At 43.0% G+C, this 21755-nt stretch overlaps 1 protein-coding gene across 2 annotated transcripts in view; it reads left to right on the forward strand.

The window, feature by feature from the left end:
- Window positions 1–21755, forward strand: part of LOC139473481 (NEDD8-conjugating enzyme UBE2F-like) — a 38167-nt gene that overhangs the window by 9074 nt on the left and 7338 nt on the right. For both annotated transcript variants that reach the window (XM_071256083.1, XM_071256082.1), the window contains exons 3-6: window positions 8906–9069; window positions 9478–9580; window positions 19651–19709; window positions 19926–19988. In XM_071256083.1, coding sequence (XP_071112184.1) covers window positions 8906–9069; window positions 9478–9580; window positions 19651–19709; window positions 19926–19988 — 389 coding nt within the window. The remainder of the gene's footprint in view (window positions 1–8905; window positions 9070–9477; window positions 9581–19650; window positions 19710–19925; window positions 19989–21755) is intronic.

The raw sequence follows: 21755 nt of genomic DNA on the forward strand, positions 1-21755 counted from the left end.
GATAGCCCCAGCATGGCCCAACAGAGTGTGGTTTCCAAGACTGCTTCCACTACTCATAGAAGGACCTCTCAAACTACCAGAACGTCCTGATCTCCTCAGCCAACCACAATTGTACGTAGTTTACGGCAGCCTGGCAAATCCCCACCTTCAACCCTGGAAACTATCGCGTCAAAGATGCAAGTTTCTCTAAATCAGCTTCAGAAGCGGTTGCTAGCTCATGGAGCCCAACTTCCTCAGCTGTCTGTAACGTCAGATGGAGAAACTTCTGCTAGTTGTGAATAGAAAGAGGTTTGCATGACGAAACTATAACAATACCTACAGTGGCTGATTTTCTACTTCACCTGAGAAATGAGAAAAGACTTAGACATGGTACAGTTACTCGCCTCAGTTCTACAACATGATGGTCTATTCGTGGGCTCTCACCAAGTCAACTCAAGAAATCGTTTTCACTGGAAGATATTAAAATCCCACACACTTTCCCAAAATGGAATTTATCCATTGTACTGTCTGCCCTGATGGAGGCACCATGTGAACCAACATCAGAGGCTACACTTTTAACAACTTCTGAAAAGACTTCTTCTTAGTGTTAGCTACAGCTTCCAGAGTGTCTGAGATTCATGCTATTGATATCTCATCTATTACGCATACACAAGACTGGAACATGATATCGCCAAAAACCAGGCATCAGCGTTTGGACCTCTAGGTCATAGACATTATTCTATTCCATCTTTGAGCAAAACAGTGGATCATTCAGATAGACTATTATGCCCCATCAGAGCTCTGAAATACTATATTTCAGCTACGCAGAACCACAGAAAGAAAGGAAAACGGCTCCTTCTCTCTTGCAAGCCTTTGTCAGAAAAGGACATTACTAAGGCTACTGTGGCAGGATGGCTTAAGAACACTATATCTGATAGTTATTGTCAAGCCCAGCTCTCAACACCAAAATGGGGAAGAAGCAAGACTCATGAAATCCGTGCACTAGCAACAAGCCTTGCCTCATGGAAATCAGTTTCCATCGAACAAGTGGCATCAAGCTGTCAACACAATACGTTTACTCATTTTTATCTACGAGACGTACAACCCGATCTAGAGGACTATACTCCCTGGGGCCCTTGGTGGCGGCCCAGGCTATAGTCACTCCGTAGTCTATCCACCCCTATTCTTTGGAAGTAAGGGTGTAGGGGATGTGAAGATCCCAGAAAATAACAAAAAATAAGGTAAGTTAGCCTTTACACTATGTCAACTAGGTTGGACGGATCATTGGCTAACATCTTGGATCATAGATCATAAAGTGATAGGGTTATTACATTTTTAGTCATTCGGCATAACATGTGTAACTACCGGAGGTGTCATCGTGGAAGACTTCAGAACCGGAATTAACGTAAAGGATACGTATTATCACCAATGTGTAACAGGAAACATGTCATCAGTGGGAATGTATGTCATTATTATACCTGAGGTGAGATAAGTATATATGCGGTTGGCTATAGAGCAACAGGTATATGTCTATGTCACAATGAAGGATTAACCGGAAGGGATGTCATAGATGACCTCAGAACTGGAAGTGACTCAAGTGATGTCACAAAGAGAATGAACAAAAAGTGTCGCCATAGATGTTCTCAAAACTGGAAGTGGGGTCATGAAAGACCTCAGAACTGGATTTAAACTTCATAACTTAGGTCATATATCACTCAAAACAGGTAACAATTATGATGTCATAGAACGGGAAGGATGCCACAAGTGCCAAAGTTTTCTTCAGGTTTGCCAAGGGTAACATCAGAAAGTTAGTCATTGGTTCATATCCCCATTTCTTCTATGTATTCCCTTTCTTCACTGCTGCCAGTTATTCGGGAGTACTAGATGACAGATCCAACCTGTCCCTCTGGTAAATACTGGCTCTGATGTAATAGGTAGGCTATTCGTAGGAATTATCAAACAATAGTTACCATTGTGTATAATTCTAAGAATACTACCTCTATTACATCATAGCCATAAATTCCTGTTTTTAGCAATAATCACTCTATAAAATCTTTAGATTTTTCAAAAGACGTCCTCTTCACTGCCAATTATCCAAATAGTTTTGAAGTAGACCCTATCCTTTGTCACACTGCATCTGCGCATGCGCAAGGCAGGGAAACATCACTTCTGTCCAATAACCTTCATCGACTAGATGTAAGATATATTGGGGAGGTTGGAGGGACTATTTCCTGATGTAATAGAAGTAGTATTCTTAGAATTATACACAAAGATTATGATTGTGTTTTCGAATTCCGGTTCACCCCGATTATGTTTCTAGGTTTGTCAGCACCATACCCGTGCTCGTGGGTCTCACCAAAGTTACAAACATCAAAGACCTGCATCCTTTCGGGCTTTCCTCCCACATTAAGCTGACATGCTGTGATATAACTGGAATGCTGTTAAAAGCGGCATTAAACCCAACTCACTCACTTGTAAAGCTGGAAGTAGCGTCCTTCTGTCTAAAATTGCATGTAATTCAAAGAACAGCTTTGTTTGCTTCGGAAAGTTTATGTCTTTTTCAGGGCTCTGCATATATATTGTTGAGTTCAAAATAGCATCAAGTGGAATATTGGGCCATATATTGTTGCTTTATACTAACTTTAAAATTTTTCTCATTTTTCTCGTACATTCTCACCCGTGCACCTTCTCTATCCTTCTGGTGACTTTTCTGGTGACATCATAGCAGATGTAAATATCATGTCACTCTTGGCATTAGTTGTCACAGTTGTCACCTTCAGACTTGTCAGATTATCCTCCTCCTCTTCTGGTTGTAGCTGGGTCCTGTTTCTTCATTGTGGTCCCCATCAGGGAGAGGTAGTAGCTGGGTCCTGTTTCTTCGTTGATTTCCCCATCAGGGAGTGGTAGTAGCTGGGTCTTGTTTCTTCGTTGTGTTCTCAATCTGTGATTGGTAGTAGCTGGGTTCTGTTTCTTCGATGTGTTCCCCATCAGTGAGTGGTAGTAGCTTGGTTCTGTTTCTTCGTTGTGTTCTCCATCAGGGAGTGGTTGTAGCTGGGACTTGTTTCTTCGTTGTTTTCGCCGTCACGGAGTGGTTGTAGGTGGACCCCATTACTTTATTGTGTTCCCTATCAGGGAGTGGTTGTAGGTGGACCCTGTAACTTTATTGTGTTCCCTATCAGGGAGTGGTTGTAGGTGGACCCTGTTACTTTATTGTGTTCCCTATCAGTGAGTGGTTGTAGGTGGACCCTATTACTTTATTGTGTTCCCTCTCAGGGAGTGGTTGTAGGTGGACCCTGTTACTTTATTGTGTTCCCATCAGGGAGTGGTTGGAGGTGGACCCCTTTACTTTATTGTGTTCCCTTTCATTGAGTGGTTGTAGATGGACCCTGTTACTTTATTGTGTTCCCTTTCAGTGAGTGGTTGTAGGTGGACCCTGTAACTTTATTGTGTTCCCTTTCAGTGAGTGGTTGTAGGGGGACCCTGTTACTTTATTGTGTTCCCTATCAGTGAGTCTTTGTAGGTGGACCCTGTTACTTTATTGTATTCCCTTTCAGGGAGATGTTGTAGGTGGACCCTGTTACTTTATTGTGTTCCCTATCAGTGAATGGTTATAGGTGGACCCTGTAACTTTATTGTGTTCCCTATCAGGGAGTGGTTGTAGGTGGACCCTGTTACTTTATTGTATTCCCTTTCAGGGAGTGGTTGTAGGTGGACCCTGTAACTTTATTGTGTTCCCTATCAGGGAGTGGTTGTAGGTGGACCCTGTTGCTTCATTGTGTTCCCTATCAGGGAGTCGTTGTAGGTGATCTACCTCAGACCTTTCAGTCTCGGTTTCTAACTATTACTTGACCTTAGTTAGTTTGTCTGATGTTGATGATGTGTAATTGTTTTACCTTATCCCCCATTACTCCTTAATGCATTCACTACTTACCTTTTGACAGAAGTGAAGCTGTGATTGATCCTGCTGAAGAAAGAAAAGTGTTGTTCCATTCTGAAGCAGGACCCTCCCTGTCTCTAGCTGCCACACCACCTGAAAGTGGTACATGACAGATTTCTTCATATCATCGTTGGTCACCGTACAGAACACATGTGCTGCTAATTGGCCCTCAATTTTTGTTATTTGCTGTCCCTGTGACTTTCAACGCTTCTCTTAAAAACACCCCATATCCTTCCCCCTGTGATGGGTGGTGTCCGGTTTGGTGTATTTTATATGCAATAATATATTATTATTAGACGTGAACGTGACAGTGTATCATAGTTTTTCACTTGTTGTTGTACCCATTCCTCCATTTCGAATTGCTAACATTTCGCAGTGCTTCGGGAATATAGTTCTGTATTTCATGGCTGGCTAGGTATGAGCATTGTGTGTAAATACCTTTAGCTCTTTATCCATGGTTATAGTGTAATACTATTCCTCAGGGCGCTTCTACTACATCAGCGCCTTCTACCCTGACGGCATCTCCTCCGGCTACAGCCTTAGTGTTTGAGCCTTAAGGCTTTTACGGAAAGCATGCACCTTTAGGCATTGCGACTATGCCTACGCTTTCTTCCAATGCTACCTTGGTTGCGCCCCAGGCTTATTGTCTACTCCTGCGCTTTCCAACCCTCATGACCAATTACTCTCTGTGCCTCCCGGGTTCCCGGCAGCACCCCAAGCACTCTTCCTGTTAGCGCCTTTTATGTACCCATTGTGGAAACAATCCTTTATGCAAGCCATATATCAACAAGCGCATGCCCCTCCCTTTTTTCAGGCACCTACCTATCTGCATACTACAGTAGCGCCTTCAGGGTCTTACCCACCACCAGTGTTTCTGGTGAATACACTTACCCAAGCGCGTGCTATTCCCCAATCACCTGTAGTGTCTCCGGCGTCTCTTGCAGTCCCATCTACAGCTCTGGCTACACCAGGGATGTGCTTGGGTACTCCATCATCATCTCTGGTCATGTCACAGGACTCATTGTCCCCCAGTACAGCTTCTAGACGATCTTTCAATGCATCTAACTCCAAATGGCACTCCAGGAGCCGTTCTCCTGTCCACAGTTAGTAGTAATATCATTTGGACTCCTCAAAGGTGTCAATAGCTGAATCGCTTGACAACCCCGTGGAGTGAGATATGCATCTAGGTATTGCTGGGATGCCAGACTGGATGGCTGACCCTCTGTCAGCGGTAACGCCTTTCCCTGGTTCAGGCGTCAATAAGAGGGACACAATCTGGTTGCACCCTACTTCCATTCCACCTGACCCCATGTTAAAGTATATGGTCAGAGCGCTGAATGGGGATTTTTCCAATGCACGCCTTTGGGGTGGCAGACCAGCTCATGACTTGGATGAGGATCTCCATTCGATGACAGGCTCGTCCATGCCTATTACCATCAAGATCCCTGAGAGCTCTTTCGCCTTCAAAGAAATGGAAATCAGACGGTCCCTAAAACCCATGTCAGCCATTGCCTCATCTCATGCTATGGACCAAGATTTTTCCGTAACCAATGCCAATAGGATCAGTCATTTCCAGATGGTGGTAGATTTCCAACAAAGGCAGATTGAGATTGACATTTGACATGTGCAATATCCTTAAGGCGGCTTTAGCTGAGATTACCGCCACCTGCCATCTTGGGTATCTGGCCTAATCTAATTGGGATTCTAAAGTTAAGCACTGGCTGCTCCATCAGCCATGGTGGCCCGCTACATTATTTAATGGCCAAATAACTAAAACACATACTCAAGATGAGACAGCACTCAAGACTATGGAACATGTATCCCAGAACCTTGATCAACGTGCGTCTAAGTCAGGGAATTATCGACAAAGAAGCTCATTCTTCAATGACCAGACCACCAATCAGCCCTCCTTTCGTGGCAAAGGACAAGTCAGGGGCCAAGGCTCCTATCAATCTTAATGGGGTAGTTCACAGGCTAGGAACTGGGACATGAGGGGGAAACATTGACCCAGTGGACAATCACTACTGGGTTCTCCCACCTCCAGTCATCCCAATAGTCGACACACCAGTAGGTGGGAGACTAGGCCTGTTTTGGTGAAATTGGATCGGTATCGCAGACATCATAAGGTACAGGTATTCCTTCAGCTTGAGTGCAGAGCCTCCGTTGACAACAGCACCAGAGCTGTAGCTTTACCCATCAGTTGTTGGGGACCGACATACAGACCTTGTTGCAAACCCCAACTCTAACACCAGGGTTCTATTCTCCCATTTTTCTCATTCTCACGCAGGATTCGAACATGATGCAGATGATACACAACCTTGCACTGTTCAACAATCGTTACCTAGAGTGTCCTGCATACTTTTGTCTCATTACCTTGAGTCTGCTCAGGGACAGCATCAATGCTTACGATTCCCTGTTCAGCGTCGACCTGCAGGATGCTTACCTGCATGTGCCTATTCATCCCGGCAACCAGCAGTTCCTCATGTTCCAGTTCCAGTTCCAGTACCAGTACCAGTGAGCGGTCGTACCATTTGGCATTTCAGTGGATTGACCACTGCATACTGAATCATCTAGTGGCGGTGATCCTAACCGATCATTGGGACTTCACCAGGTGCTTGCTTTATCAACTTGGTTGGATAGTCAACAAGGTGAAGTCGGAAACTAATCCCATCCTACTGATTCAAGTTCATAGAAGGGCTATTTCAGACAGATCTAGACCTCTTATCAGTGCCAAGGGACAGATGGATAAAAATCTTACGCCATCTGTACCCCACCCTGCAGCAGCCCATCACACTTCAATAATGGCAAGTGCTTCTGGGACTGCTTACATCATCTCAGGACTTGACGATCAGGGGTCAGTTGCAATTACGCCTGGTTCCTGAGATCAGATGACAGGACCTGACCATATCCATCGCTCTTCCGGTCCATCTCAAGACTCACCTCAATTGGTAGACAGTAGTGTCAACGTCTTAGTAGGTGTCTCCTTAACAGAGTTATCCCCGACGTCCCGCCTGTTCGTAGACACATCTCTGCAACATTTGGGTGCACATCTAGAGGACCAGACAGCATCAGGGTTGTGGTCCAGCGCACAGTGCACATTGCACATCAACAATTTAAAGTTGGAGGTGCTCATACTCGCAATGATACATTTGGAGGAGCACCTTCAAAACACCCAACTCGCCATTTCCACTGACACATCACGGTGGTCTGGTGCCTGCAGAATTAGGGGACCACTCACTCACACTCTCTGCTCAAACAGACGGTCAGGTTTTTCAACCTGATGGATCGACTTGGTCTTCCCTTCCTGGTCCATCACGTACCCGTTTGTCAGAATGCTGTATCCAGGCCAGACAGAGTGGTGCCCACAGAGTGGAAACGCCACCCAGAGGCATTCCATCTCATTCGTCAGAGCCTAGGAAACCCAACATCGACCTATTCGTAAAATCCACAGGCCTTGGCAGTCGATGCACGAAGCATCCCACGTGAGGGGTTAAAAGCATGTGCTTTTCCACCCCCAGAACTTCTTCCCAAGGTGATGCAAAAGATAAGGGCAACCAAGAGCCTCGCTCTGATTTTGATTGTCCCTTGGTGGCCAGTGGGTGGGTGGTTCATGGACCTAAGAAACCTTGCAGGAATGAACCACTACCTCTACCGGGTTGGCCCAACCTACTGGTACATCCACACAGTAGGCGACCACACCCCACACCAGGCAGGTTTCATTTACATGCCTGGTTCATTTACAAAGAGCCCTAGGTAAGAAAGGCTATTTGGCACAAGTTTAAGACCTGTTGTAAAGTAAAGGCTCAAGATTCGACTTAAGCCTCACCTCAATTCTTGGCCGAGTATCTTCTACACTTGCGTACCAAACGACACTTGAAAGGTAGCACCATCACTACCTATTTGGTAGCTTTAAATCCAGTGTTAGCAGTACCGGAGGATTAAAAAATAACCAAGATTCGGGAACTGCAAGCTTTATACGCTCATTTAGGCTTGAGGATTTGAAGGCCAAATTTCGTCCCCCTGTGTGGGATTTGAATGTGGTACTTTGGTGTTTGCGGGGAACTCCATTCAAGTCTCTCCACGCAACTTCATTCTTCAACGACACCAAGAAGACAATTTGTCTCTTGGCACGAGCAAAGGCAGCAAAAGTGAGCAAGATTCATACACTTGATATCATTCGTGTACTCTTTTGGATTTTATAGCTAAAAACTAGTTGCCAGGACAACCTGATTGTTCTTTCACTATCCCACCATTATGATCCGTCATGGGAGTGGAAGACGAGAATGAACTCTTATTATGCCTCTTATTATGCATAACAAGTTTTCATCCAAGACTGGCTGACACAAAATTTTAGTCAGGAGAGTTTTTATTGAGTACACATCGAAAGGTATTCAAGCCTCCATACTGTCAGATACAGATGCATTAAGGAGTAATGCAGGATGAGTTAAAAAATCTGGTTAAATCTAGATATTTTATTTATATACTTGTCCTGCATTACTACATCTAAAGGCCCACCCATCACAGACCTGCCTCCACACATGATCTTGAGATATTTAACGTGTCATCAACAGTAACATGGAGAAATCGGTTATCTACAGTAATATGGAGAAATGAGTTATCTACCACGGCCGGTGTGACGTGACAGCTAGTGATTGGGAGGGTCCGTCTTCAGAATGGAACAACACTTTTCTTTCAATCACAGCTTCACTTCTGTCAAAAGGTAAGCAGTGAATGTATTAGCGAGTAATGCAGGACAATAATACAAATATAAAAAAAAATCTAGACTTTTTAGGTTGATTATCTAGAAATCAGGTATTGTCAGTCATCTAAAACATATCTGTCTCAAGTACTGATAGATTATCTATCTTTGCTCATTCAGACCATACAAAATTTATCATTCACACATAGGAAAATGTTAATACCATCCCTAAGTTTTACAGCTTTATCAGATGTCATTCAGACTGTTGTTTTTGGTTTTGGTATTTACAGAGGTGCAAGAAATGGAAGAAAATCTACCCAAGACATGTCGTGCTCAGTTTGATGACATCAATAAAATACACAAGTTCTCACTAATAATTTGTCCAGATGAAGGATTTTGGCAAGGTGGCAAATTCAAGTTTCATATAGATGTGCCTGAGGACTATAATATTGTGGTAAGTATTGACCTACATCACCTGTATTAAATATGTCAGAACATGTAGAACAAAGAGACTACTGATGTACAGATATCACTCACCTCATTTTGACTTGTAATGGAATTGGGGGTCACGTAAATGGCGTCCCTATGGCTCGCCAGAAACCTATGATTGTTGGTTCGAATCACAGTTCACCCTGATAATGTTTCTAGGTCTGTCAGAACCATACCCATACTCATGGGTTTCACCGAAGTGATAAAAGTCCAAGACCTGCATCACTTCTGGGTTTCCCCCTACATTAAACTGACACCGTGATATGGAATATTGTTCAAAGCTCAACTCAAACAAAACTCACTCACTCTAATGGAATTTCTTATCTTGCTGGATAATTTATTGCGTTTAATTTGTGTAATTTGTTTCTTTCAGCCTCCTCAGGTTATCTGCAGTACAAAAATTTGGCATCCAAACATCACGGAGAATGGAGAAGTATGCCTCAGTCTCTTGCGACAGAATTCCTATGATAGTATGGGTGAGTTGTCCACCATTGATGACACCTGAATTTTAGTCAAGCACTTGAAAAAACAAGTTTCAACATGGCAATACTTTCCTGCCATGATAGTGTGCAGTTTGCTTCTTATCTTTGATATTCATGCCACAGAGTGAAACAGCTCGTCTGAACGCACCCCAGAAGTCGGTCAACCATTATGAGTTAGCCGCCCTTCAACTTCTGCTTGCTTCAAATCACCACGCGCTACATACATGGTTTTGCCTAGCTCATTGATACCCCTTTTAACTGCATCTATACATACTTAAATATACACTTAAGGTTGTTTATTGTTGCTCACATTGTATTATTCTATTCCTGTTTATTCAGTTTCGCAATGTTTTTTTTCAAGGGCAGATCCAGCATATAAACAAGAGAGAGGTCCAAAATATCAAAATCCTCCCCCAGATAATTTTATTCCCAACAACATAATACATTTGGTTTTCATAAGGGGATGGGGGTCTGGACCCCCCTTCTGGATCAGCCTATGTTTTTGTTGTTTTTGCTCATCTTTTTTTGTGTTACAAATTGGTCGTCCACACTGCATAGTCCAGTTTTTGTGCACCTTGTCTTTTTAATGCATTATATCATGTATGCTTCCATTACATTGTGTTTTCATGCTTGTTTTGTGGGTTGCCTTTTGGTAAGTCCTTCGGCATGTAGAAGGTTGTTGGTAACAGCTGTATCTTGTCTTTGTTCTGTGTTTAATACCTTGATCTTTGGGGCAGGTTGTTCTAGCCCTGTTGTTGTTTGCCCCAAGATGGCTGCCTCGTGAACAACTGTTGTTCCAAGACTTGACAGCAGCGTATTCCATTGCTAGATGGCCAATGCAATATTTGCAATGTTCACTTTGGACCAACTTTGTTGTGGCCACAATCATCACATTGTCATCTACATCTGTCTGCATGGTATAATTGACCTGCATCTGCAGTGAGCAGCTGAGTCTGGATGTTCTCCTTTCATCTGCTGTAGCACCTGCGCCTGTTTGTACATATACTGTACATGATCCATCTGATGTGGCGTGTTTGTACATATACTGTACATGATCCATCTGATGTGGCGTGTTTGTACATATGCTGTACATGATCCATCTGATGTGGCGTGTCTGTACATATACTGTACATGATCCATCTGATGTGGCGTGTTTGTACATATGCTGTACATGATCCATCTGCTGTGGCGTGTTTGTACATATACTGTACATGATCCATCAGATGTGGCGTGTTTGTACATATACTGTACATGATCCATCTGATGTGGCGTGTCTGTACATATACTGTACATGATCCATCTGCTGTGGCGTGTCTGTACATATACTGTACATGATCCATCTGATGTGGCGTGTTTGTACATATACTGTACATGATCCATCTGATGTGGCGTGTTTGTACATATACTGTACATGATCCATCTCATGTGGCGTGTTTGTACATATACTGTACATGATCCATCTGATGTGGCGTGTTGGTACATATACTGTACATGATCCATCTGATGTGGCGTGTCTGTACATATACTGTACATGATCCATCTGCTGTGGCGTGTCTGTACATATACTGTACATGATCCATCTGCTGTGGCGTGTTTGTACATATACTGTACATGATCCATCTGATGTGGCGTGTTTGTACATATACTGTACATGATCCATCTGATGTGGCGTGTTGGTACATATACTGTACATGATCCATCTGATGTAGCGTGTTTGTACATATGCTGTACATGATCCATCTGCTGTGGCGTGTTTGTACATATACTGTACATGATCCATCTGCTGTGGCTCCTGCCCCTGTTGGTACATATGATGTATGTGGTCCATCTGCTGTGGCTCCTGCCCCTGTTAGTACATATGATGTACGTGGTCCATCTGCTGTGGCTCCTGCCCCTGTTGGTACATATGATGTACGTGGTCCATCTGCTGTGGCTCCTGCCCCTGTTGGTACATATGATGTACGTGGTCCATCTGCTGTGGCTCCTGCTCCTGTTCTTGTTGTTTCCTACTCACTTGGAATGTCTCCAAAATAAATTGGCGGTGGATCTAGATCTTCAGATGGATGCCTTTATATTTGCCAGTCTACATGTCAGTGACGATTACCCCTGGTTACTGAATATTGTCACACTTCAGATGCATGCCTTTATATTCGCCAGTCTACATGTCAGTGACGATTACCCCTGGTTACTGAATATTGTCACACTTCAGATGCATGCCTTTATATTCGCCAGTCTACATGTCAGTGACGATTACCCCTGGTTACTGAACATTGTCACACTTCACATGCATGCCTTACATTCACCAGTCTACATGGCAATGACGATTGCCCCTGGCTACTGAACATTGTCACACTTCAGATGCATGCCTTACATTCGTCAGTCTACATGGCAATGACGATTACCCCTGGTTACTGAACATTGTCACACTTCACATGCATGCCTTACATTCACCAGTCTACATGGCAATGACGATTACCCCTGGTTACTGAACATTGTCACACTTCAGATGCATGACTTACATTCGTCAGTCTACATGGCAATGACGATTACCCCTGGTTACTGAACATTGTCACTGTTGTTGTTTGCCCCAAGATGGCTGCCTCATGAACAACTGTTGTGCCAAGACTTGACAGCAGCGTATTCCATTGCTAGGTGGCCAATGCAATATTTGCAATGTTTACTTTGGACCAACTTTGTTGTGGCCACAATCATCACATTGTCATCTACATCTGTCTACATGGTATCTTCAACCCTGATGATGTCCACGCTGGCAGTTTATATCTGGGCCTGTAAGGGATACGTCTATATCTGCATCTCCATCTTTGATACTGCATCTGAATTGACCTGCATCTGCACTGAGCAGCTGAGTCTGGATGTTCTCCTTTCATCTGCTGTAGCCCCTGCGCCTGTTTGTACATATACTGTACATGATCCATGATCAGATGCATGCCTGACATTCGTCAGTCTACATGGCAATGACGATTACCCCTGGTTACTGAACATTGATACACTTCAGATGCATGCCTTACATTCATCAGTCTACATGGCAATGACGATTACCCCTGGTTACTGAACATTGTCACACTTCAGATGCATGCCTGACATTCGTCAGTCTACATGGCAATGACGATTACCCCTGGTTACTGAACATTGTCACACTTCAGATGCATGCCTGACATTCGTCAGTCTTCATGGCAATGACGATTACCCCTGGTTACTGAACATTGTCACACTTCACATGCATGCCTTACATTCACCAGTCTACATGGCAATGACGATTACCCCTGGTTACTGAACATTGTCACACTTCAGATGCATGACTTACATTCGTCAGTCTACATGGCAATGACGATTACCCCTGGTTACTGAACATTGTCACTGTTGTTGTTTGCCCCAAGATGGCTGCCTCATGAACAACTGTTGTGCCAAGACTTGACAGCAGCGTATTCCATTGCTAGGTGGCCAATGCAATATTTGCAATGTTTACTTTGGACCAACTTTGTTGTGGCCACAATCATCACATTGTCATCTACATCTGTCTACATGGTATCTTCAACCCTGATGATGTCCATGCTGGCAGTTTATATCTGGGCCTGTAAGGGATACGTCTATATCTGCATCTCCATCTTTGATACTGCATTTGAATTGACCTGCATCTGCACTGAGCAGCTGAGTCTGGATGTTCTCCTTTCATCTGCTGTAGCCCCTGCGCCTGTTTGTACATATACTGTACATGATCCATGATCAGATGCATGCCTGACATTCGTCAGTCTACATGGCAATGACGATTACCCCTGGTTACTGAACATTGATACACTTCAGATGCATGCCTTACATTCATCAGTCTACATGGCAATGACGATTACCCCTGGTTACTGAACATTGTCACACTTCAGATGCATGCCTGACATTCGTCAGTCTACATGGCAATGACGATTACCCCTGGTTACTGAACATTGTCACACTTCAGATGCATGCCTGACATTCATCGGTCTACATGGCAATGGCAATTACGCCTGGTTACTGAACATTGTCACACTTCAGATGCATGACTTACATTTGTCAGTCTACATGGCAATGACGATTACCCCTGGTTACTGAACATTGTCACACTTCAGATGCATGCCTTACATTCGTCAGTCTACATGGCAATGACGATTACGCCTGGTTACTGAATATTGTCTCACTTCAGATGCATGCCTGACATTCGTCAGTCTTCATGGCAATGACGATTACCCCTGGTTACTGAACATTGTCACACTTCAGATGCATGCCTGACATTCGTCAGTCTACATGGCAATGACGATTACCCCTGGTTACTGAACATTGTCACACTTCACATGCATGCCTGACATTCGTCAGTCTTCATGGCAATGACGATTACCCCTGGTTACTGAACATTGTCACACTTCAGATGCATGCCTGACATTCACCAGTCTACATGGCAATGACGATTACCCCTGGTTACTGAACATTGTCACACTTCAGGTGCATGACTTACATTTGTCAGTCTACATGGCAATGACGATTACCCCTGGTTACTGAACATTGTCACACTTCAGATGCATGCCTTACATTCGTCAGTCTACATGGCAATGACGATTACGCCTGGTTACTGAATATTGTCTCACTTCAGATGCATGCCTGACATTCGTCAGTCTTCATGGCAATGACGATTACCCCTGGTTACTGAACATTGTCACACTTCAGATGCATGCCTGACATTCGTCAGTCTACATGGCAATGACGATTACCCCTGGTTACTGAACATTGTCACACTTCACATGCATGCCTTACATTCACCAGTCTACATGGCAATGACGATTACCCCTGGTTACTGAACATTGTCACACTTCAGATGCATGACTTACATTCGTCAGTCTACATGGCAATGACGATTACCCCTGGTTACTGAACATTGTCACTGTTGTTGTTTGCCCCAAGATGGCTGCCTCATGAACAACTGTTGTGCCAAGACTTGACAGCAGCGTATTCCATTGCTAGGTGGCCAATGCAATATTTGCAATGTTTACTTTGGACCAATTTTGTTGTGGCCACAATCATCACATTGTCATCTACATCTGTCTACATGGTATCTTCAACCCTGATGATGTCCACGCTGGCAGTTTATATCTGGGCCTGTAAGGGATACGTCTATATCTGCATCTCCATCTTTGATACTGCATCTGAATTGACCTGCATCTGCACTGAGCAGCTGAGTCTGGATGTTCTCCTTTCATCTGCTGTAGCCCCTGCGCCTGTTTGTACATATACTGTACATGATCCATGATCAGATGCATGCCTGACATTCGTCAGTCTACATGGCAATGACGATTACCCCTGGTTACTGAACATTGATACACTTCAGATGCATGCCTTACATTCGTCAGTCTACATGGCAATGACGATTACCCCTGGTTACTGAACATTGTCACACTTCAGATGCATGCCTGACATTCGTCAGTCTACATGGCAATGACGATTACGCCTGGTTACTGAAAATTGTCACACTTCAGATGCATGCCTGACATTCGTCAGTCTACATGGCAATGACAATTACCCCTGGTTACTGAACCTCGTCACACTTCAGATGCATGCCTGACATTTGTCAGTCTACATGGCAATGACGATTACGCCTGGTTACTGAACATTGTCACACTTCAGATGCATGCCTGACATTCGTCAGTCTACATGGCAATGACGATTACCCCTGGTTACTGAACATTGTCACACTTCAGATGCATGCCTTACATTCACCAGTCTACATGGCAATGATGATTACCCCTGGTTACTAAACATTGTCACACTTCAGATGCATGACTTACATTTGTCAGTCTACATGGCAATGACGATTACCCCTGGTTACTGAACATTGTCACACTTCAGATGCATGCCTTACATTCGTCAGTCTACATGGCAATGACGATTACGCCTGGTTACTGAATATTGTCTCACTTCAGATGCATGCCTGACATTCGTCAGTCTACATGGCAATGACGATTACCCCTGGTTACTGAACATTGTCACACTTCAGATGCATGCCTGACATTTGTCAGTCTACATGGCAATGACGATTACGCCTGGTTACTGAATATTGTCTCACTTCAGATGCATGCCTGACATTCGTCAGTCTACATGGCAATGACGATTACCCCTGGTTACTGAACATTGTCACACTTCAGGTGCATGCCTGACATTCATCAGTCTTCATGGCAATGACGATTACCCCTGGTTATTGAACATTGTCACACTTCACATGCATGCCTTACATTCACCAGTCTACATGGCAATGGCAATTACCCCTGGTTACTGAACATTGTCACACTTCAGATGCATGCCTGACATTCATCAGTCTTCATGGCAGTGACGATTACCCCTGGTTACTGAACATTGTCACACTTCACATGCATGCCTTACATTCGCCAGTCTACATGGCAATGACGATTACCCCTGGTTACTGAACATTGTCACACTTCAGATGCATGCCTGACATTCGTCAGTCTACATGGCAATGACGATTACCCCTGGTTACTGAACATTGTCACACTTTAGATGCATGCCTTACATTCGTCAGTCTACATGGCAATGACAGTTACCCATGGTTACTGAACATTGTCATACTTCAGATGCATGCCTGACATTCGTCAGTCTACATGGCAATGACGATTACCCCTGGTTACTGAACATTGTCACACTTCAGATGCATGCCTTACATTCGTCAGTCTACATGGCAATGACGATTGACCCTGGTTATTGAACATTGTCACACTTCAGATGCATGCCTTACATTCGCCAGTCTACATGGCAATGACAGTTACCCCTGGTTACTGAACATTGTCATACTTTAGATGCATGCCTTACATTCGTCAGTCTACATGGCAATGACAGTTACCCCTGGTTACTGAACATTGTCACACTTCAGATGCATGCCTTACATTCGTCAGTTTACATGGCAATGACGATTGCCCCTGGTTATTGAACATTGTCACACTTCAGATGCATGCCTGACATTCGTCAGTCTACATGGCAATGACGATTACCCCTGGTTACTGAACATTGTCACACTTCAGATGCATGCCTTACATTCGTCAGTCTACATGGCAATGACGATTGACCCTGGTTATTGAACATTGTCACACTTCAGATGCATGCCTTACATTCGCCAGTCTACATGGCAATGACAGTTACCCCTGGTTACTGAACATTGTCATACTTTAGATGCATGCCTTACATTCGTCAGTCTACATGGCAATGACAGTTACCCCTGGTTACTGAACATTGTCACACTTCAGATGCATGCCTTACATTCGTCAGTTTACATGGCAATGACGATTGCCCCTGGTTATTGAACATTGTCACACTTCAGATGCATGCCTGACATTCGTCAGACTACATGGCAATGACGATTACCCCTGGTTACTGAACATTGTCACACTTCAGATGCATGCCTGACATTCACCATTCTACATGTTTGTTTGTTCTTTAATGCCACATTCAGCAATATTCCAGCTATACAACAGCGGTCTGTAAATAATCAAGTCTCGACCAGACAATCCAGTGATTGACATCATGAGCATCCACCTACGTAATTGGGTTACAATGACATGCATCAACGAAGTCAGCAAGCCTAACCACTCATCCCGTTAGTCCTCTCTTATGACAGCCTTACATTCGCCCAGTTTTAAAGAAAGCAAGCACATGGAAGACTAATTCAGCCTTCAGTATGCTGTAGTTACATCACATGACGTCAGTGTCTTAGGCTGTGGCTACGCTGCAGGCTGTCCAAACCTCACCAAGTGTTCAAAGGTGTCCTTTTTCACACGTTGTTACCGAGTCACCTTCCATTCGCCAAGGCTATTAAGTCAAGTCGTTCACTCGTATCCAAAGAGGCAAGGCATGATGCCAACCCTGGGGGTAGCAGTTGTCCTAGGGGTTTGGGTTCCCATCACTCCCCCGGCTCTTCCTGTAGAGGGGATGTGTATGGCCTCCGTCTCATCTCGGGTTCTGTCTTTCCCTGTCTTGTGGTTAAAGAGTCTGCTTGTTACCCTGTAGGTCTGTGTTTGTTTCCCTATGTGGTTACAATGTGTCAAACCCATTGCTTGTGTTCCATGCCATGATATTGCTGGAATATTGCTAAAAGTGATGTAAAACCCAACTCACTCCTTGGTGGTCAGTTTCAAACAAACTTGAATTGCCTGTCAGCATTAGAAATTGGCACAGGTCCTATAGTCCTTACCAAACTGCCAAATAATTAAATTATCCTAAGAACGAGTAGAAATTTGCCCTTTGTCAAGGGTTTTACTATATGTTATCATTATAAGGACTAGTGGACTAAAACTGTTAGTTTCCATCGCTGCCTGTCAGTTTGTTTAGGCTGAAGAAATTAATTGACATGCGCCGTTTGTTGAAATCTTTATAGGTCACGGTTAACCAATCAGTGTTCAAAAATGAGTAAAACAAATATTGCCTCCAACTTTATTTAGCTGTCCTTGCAGACGGTAGCCCAGTCTCTTGTCACGCTCAGTTGCCTTGCGTATCATCAGGCTACTCACAGGGAAAAAACAATAACAAAGGCAACAACCAGTCCCGGGGATTGCTTTAGATCAGTGCCCCTTTAAGACATTTTGGCACACATAACTCGAATACTATTCAAAGCAGCGTTAAACCCACCTCACTCGCTCACTCCATCCTTGGTCAGACCTTGATCTGACTGATCTTCTCATACCATTAGACTGGTCCCTGTGTCTCAACTCCAGTGGTTGACAGACTTTGTTCACATTTATCACCTGTTCATGGAAACCTCCTTGCAAGATTGGAGAGTTTTCCCAGTTATTCAGACTAAGGCAGGTGTGTGGTCAGTAGACACACCATTCAGACCTGGTAACATTCTTTTCAACACAATGTGTTACTACCGATGAGGGTAACTCATTCTTGTCCTCTCCTGGATTTTGACATTCTGGTTTTCACTACCTGAGCAACTGTATTCCATTCCAACGCTAGCTTGTCATTGTTTGCTCTGTACATATTACTAATCTTAAAATACCTCGGACGTCACATGGTTTCTCTGACAGACTGGGCATCACATTTCCACACGTTCCCTTCATGACAAGTGGATGTCATTTGCTGTCTATTATTAATTGATCATGAATGTAATTGACTTTGTTTATGGTAACACAAAACTGCCTGATAGCATCTGTATTAGTGATGCTTAGTAGTCTTATCACATGCATGTACGTACGATCGTTGGTTCCAGGTAATCACAACTTCAGTACTAGTACTGCGTCACATAGAAGCAACACAGCTTTTATATTCACGAAATCTGTAGAGCATAGTTACCGGTATGCAACATTCTATCATTTCATATCCAACTCATTTATGTTCTACACGTGATATTTCCATTTGAAAGCTTATAGTGAGTACCGTGTGTTTACATTCAGTACTACAGCCCATGCGCACTACATGCTTTTTCCGTTTGTGAAACAAGCCTCCTTTTAGTTACATATTTTGACATTCAGTATTTCCACTCATACGCAATAGTAATGTTGTCGGTAGCTCATTGTTCTTTGGCATTTCCTGCTATAGGTTTGGTGGAAACTAGATAACATGTTAGCATGGTTAGGTGGGAGAAAAGTACATACTATTTTCAGTCAACTGATATTACACCACACAATATCATGATATCCTAAGTCTACAGTTTTGTGGAGTGTTGTTTGCTCACTAATGAGTGAGAGAGTGAGTGTGTGAGTTTGATTTTTACGCCGCTTTTAGCAATATTCCAGCAATATCACGGCGGGGGACACCAGAAATGGGCTTCACACATTGTACCCATGTTGGGAAGTGAATCTGGGTCTTCAACGTGACTAGTGAACGCTTTAACCACTAGGCTATCAAACCGCCCCCAGACTAATGAGAAAGTGTTTTTAGATTTCAAAGGTAAGGCTCATCACTTATATTTATTTGGTGAAATGTCAATATTTCATGATTTACAATATCTAAATACATTGAAAAAATATTCCCAGCAGTAAATATTTTAGAACCTTGAACTGCAGCACTTCTTCTTTCAGGTTGGGCACCTACAAGACACTTGAAGGATGTTGTGTGGGGATTGAATTCATTATTTTCAGTAAGTGCCTATACTTATTCATTTGTTGTAAGCAAGTATTACAAAATATACCTGAATGGAATATATTACCATTATTCTGTCACCAGATCAATTTTCTAAAATTATTTACATGAAATTGATATGGTGTGAATATTTGATGTTATCTTGCAATACCATGAAGAGAAAAATATCGATATTCTCACTCATTCTGATGTGTTGATGCTCTGTTCTTTTCAGGACTTATTAAACTTTGATGACCCATTGAATGTAGAAGCTGCTGAACATTATGCTAGAGATAGGGTAAGCATGTGACTGTCTACTGTCATACTTCATTGGAACATTATGCTAGAGATAGGGTAAGTATGTGACTGTCTACTGTCTTCTTCAGCTAGAACATTATGCTAGAGATAGGGTAAGTATGTGACTGTCTACTGTCTTCTTCAGCTAGAACATTATGCTAGAGATAGGGTAAGTATGTGACTGTCTACTGTCATACTTCATTGGAACATTATGCTAGAGATATGGTAAGTATGTGACTGTCTACTGTCTTCTTCAGCTAGAACATTATGCTGGAGATAGGATCAGTATGTGACTGTCTACTTTCATCTTTAGCTAGAACATTATGCTAGAGATAGGATCAGTATGTGACTGTCTACTGTCATCTTTAGCGAGAAAATTATGCTATAGATAAGATCAGTATGTGACTGTCTACTGTCATCCTTCATTAAAACATGATGCTAGAGACAGGATCAGTATGTGACTGTCTACTGTCATCCTTCATCAGAACATTATGCTAGAGACAAGATCAGTATGTGACTGTCGACTGTCATCTTTAGCTAGAACATTATGCTAGAGATAGGATCAGTATGTGACTGTCTACTGTCTTCTTCAGCTAGAACATTATGCCAGAGATGGGGTACGTATGTGACTGTCTACTGTGATCTTTAGCTAGAACATTATGCTAGAGATAGGATCAGTATTTGACTGTCTACTGTCATCTTTAGCTAGAACATTATGCTAGAGATAGGATCAGTATGTGACTGTCTACTGTCATCCTTCATTAAAACATTATGCTAGTGATAGGTTCAGTATGTGACTGTAGACTGTCATCTTTAGCCAGAACATTATGCTAGAGATAGGATCAGTATGTGACTGTCGACTGTCATTCTTCATTATAACATTATGCTAGAGACAGGATCAGTATGTGACTGTCTCCTGTCATCCTTCATCAGAACATTATGCTAGAGACAAGATCAGTATGTAACTGTCGACTGTCATCTTTAGCTAGAACATTATGCCAGAGATAGGTTCAGTATGTGACTGTCGACTGTCATCTTTAGCTAGAACATTATGCTAGAGATATGGTAAGTATGTGACTGTCGACCGTCATCCTTCATTAGAACATTATGCTAGAGACAGGATCAGTATCTGACTGTCTACTGTCATCCTTCATTAGAACATTATGCCAGAGATAGGTTCAGTATGTGACTGTCGACTGTCATCTTTAGCTAGAACATTATGCTACAGATATGGTAAGTATGTAACTGTCAACCGTCATCCTTCATTAGAACATTATGCTAGAGACAGGATCAGTATTTGACTGTCTACTGTCATCCTTCAATAGAACATTGTGCTAGAGACAGGATCAGTATTTGACTGTCTACTGTCATCCTTCATTAGAACATTATGCTAGAGATAGGATCAGTATGTGACTGTCTACTGTGATCTTTAGCTAGAACATTATGCTAGAGATAGGTTCAGCATGTGACTGTCGACTGTCATCCATCAGATAGGATCAGTATGTGACTGTCTACTGTCATCCTTCATTAGAACATTATGCCAGAGATAGGTTCAGTATGTGACTGTTGACTATCATCTTTAGCTACGAGGGGTGTTCATTAAAGATTTCCACTAAACCACTTACGGTTATCATATTTGGTTGAAATTTTATATGTGTAATGATACATGTATCTATTTGTTATGTCTGAATTTGCAGCACTGAACTATTAATCTTACCACTTTTACAGATGTTATGATCGAGTAGGGTGTGACAATGGAGCCAGTAGA

The sequence above is a fragment of the Haliotis cracherodii genome, unplaced genomic scaffold, assembly GCF_022045235.1.
Source record: "Haliotis cracherodii isolate W230 unplaced genomic scaffold, xgHalCrac1.p SCAF_29, whole genome shotgun sequence".
In the NCBI taxonomy this organism is placed as follows: Eukaryota; Metazoa; Mollusca; class Gastropoda; order Lepetellida; family Haliotidae; genus Haliotis; species Haliotis cracherodii.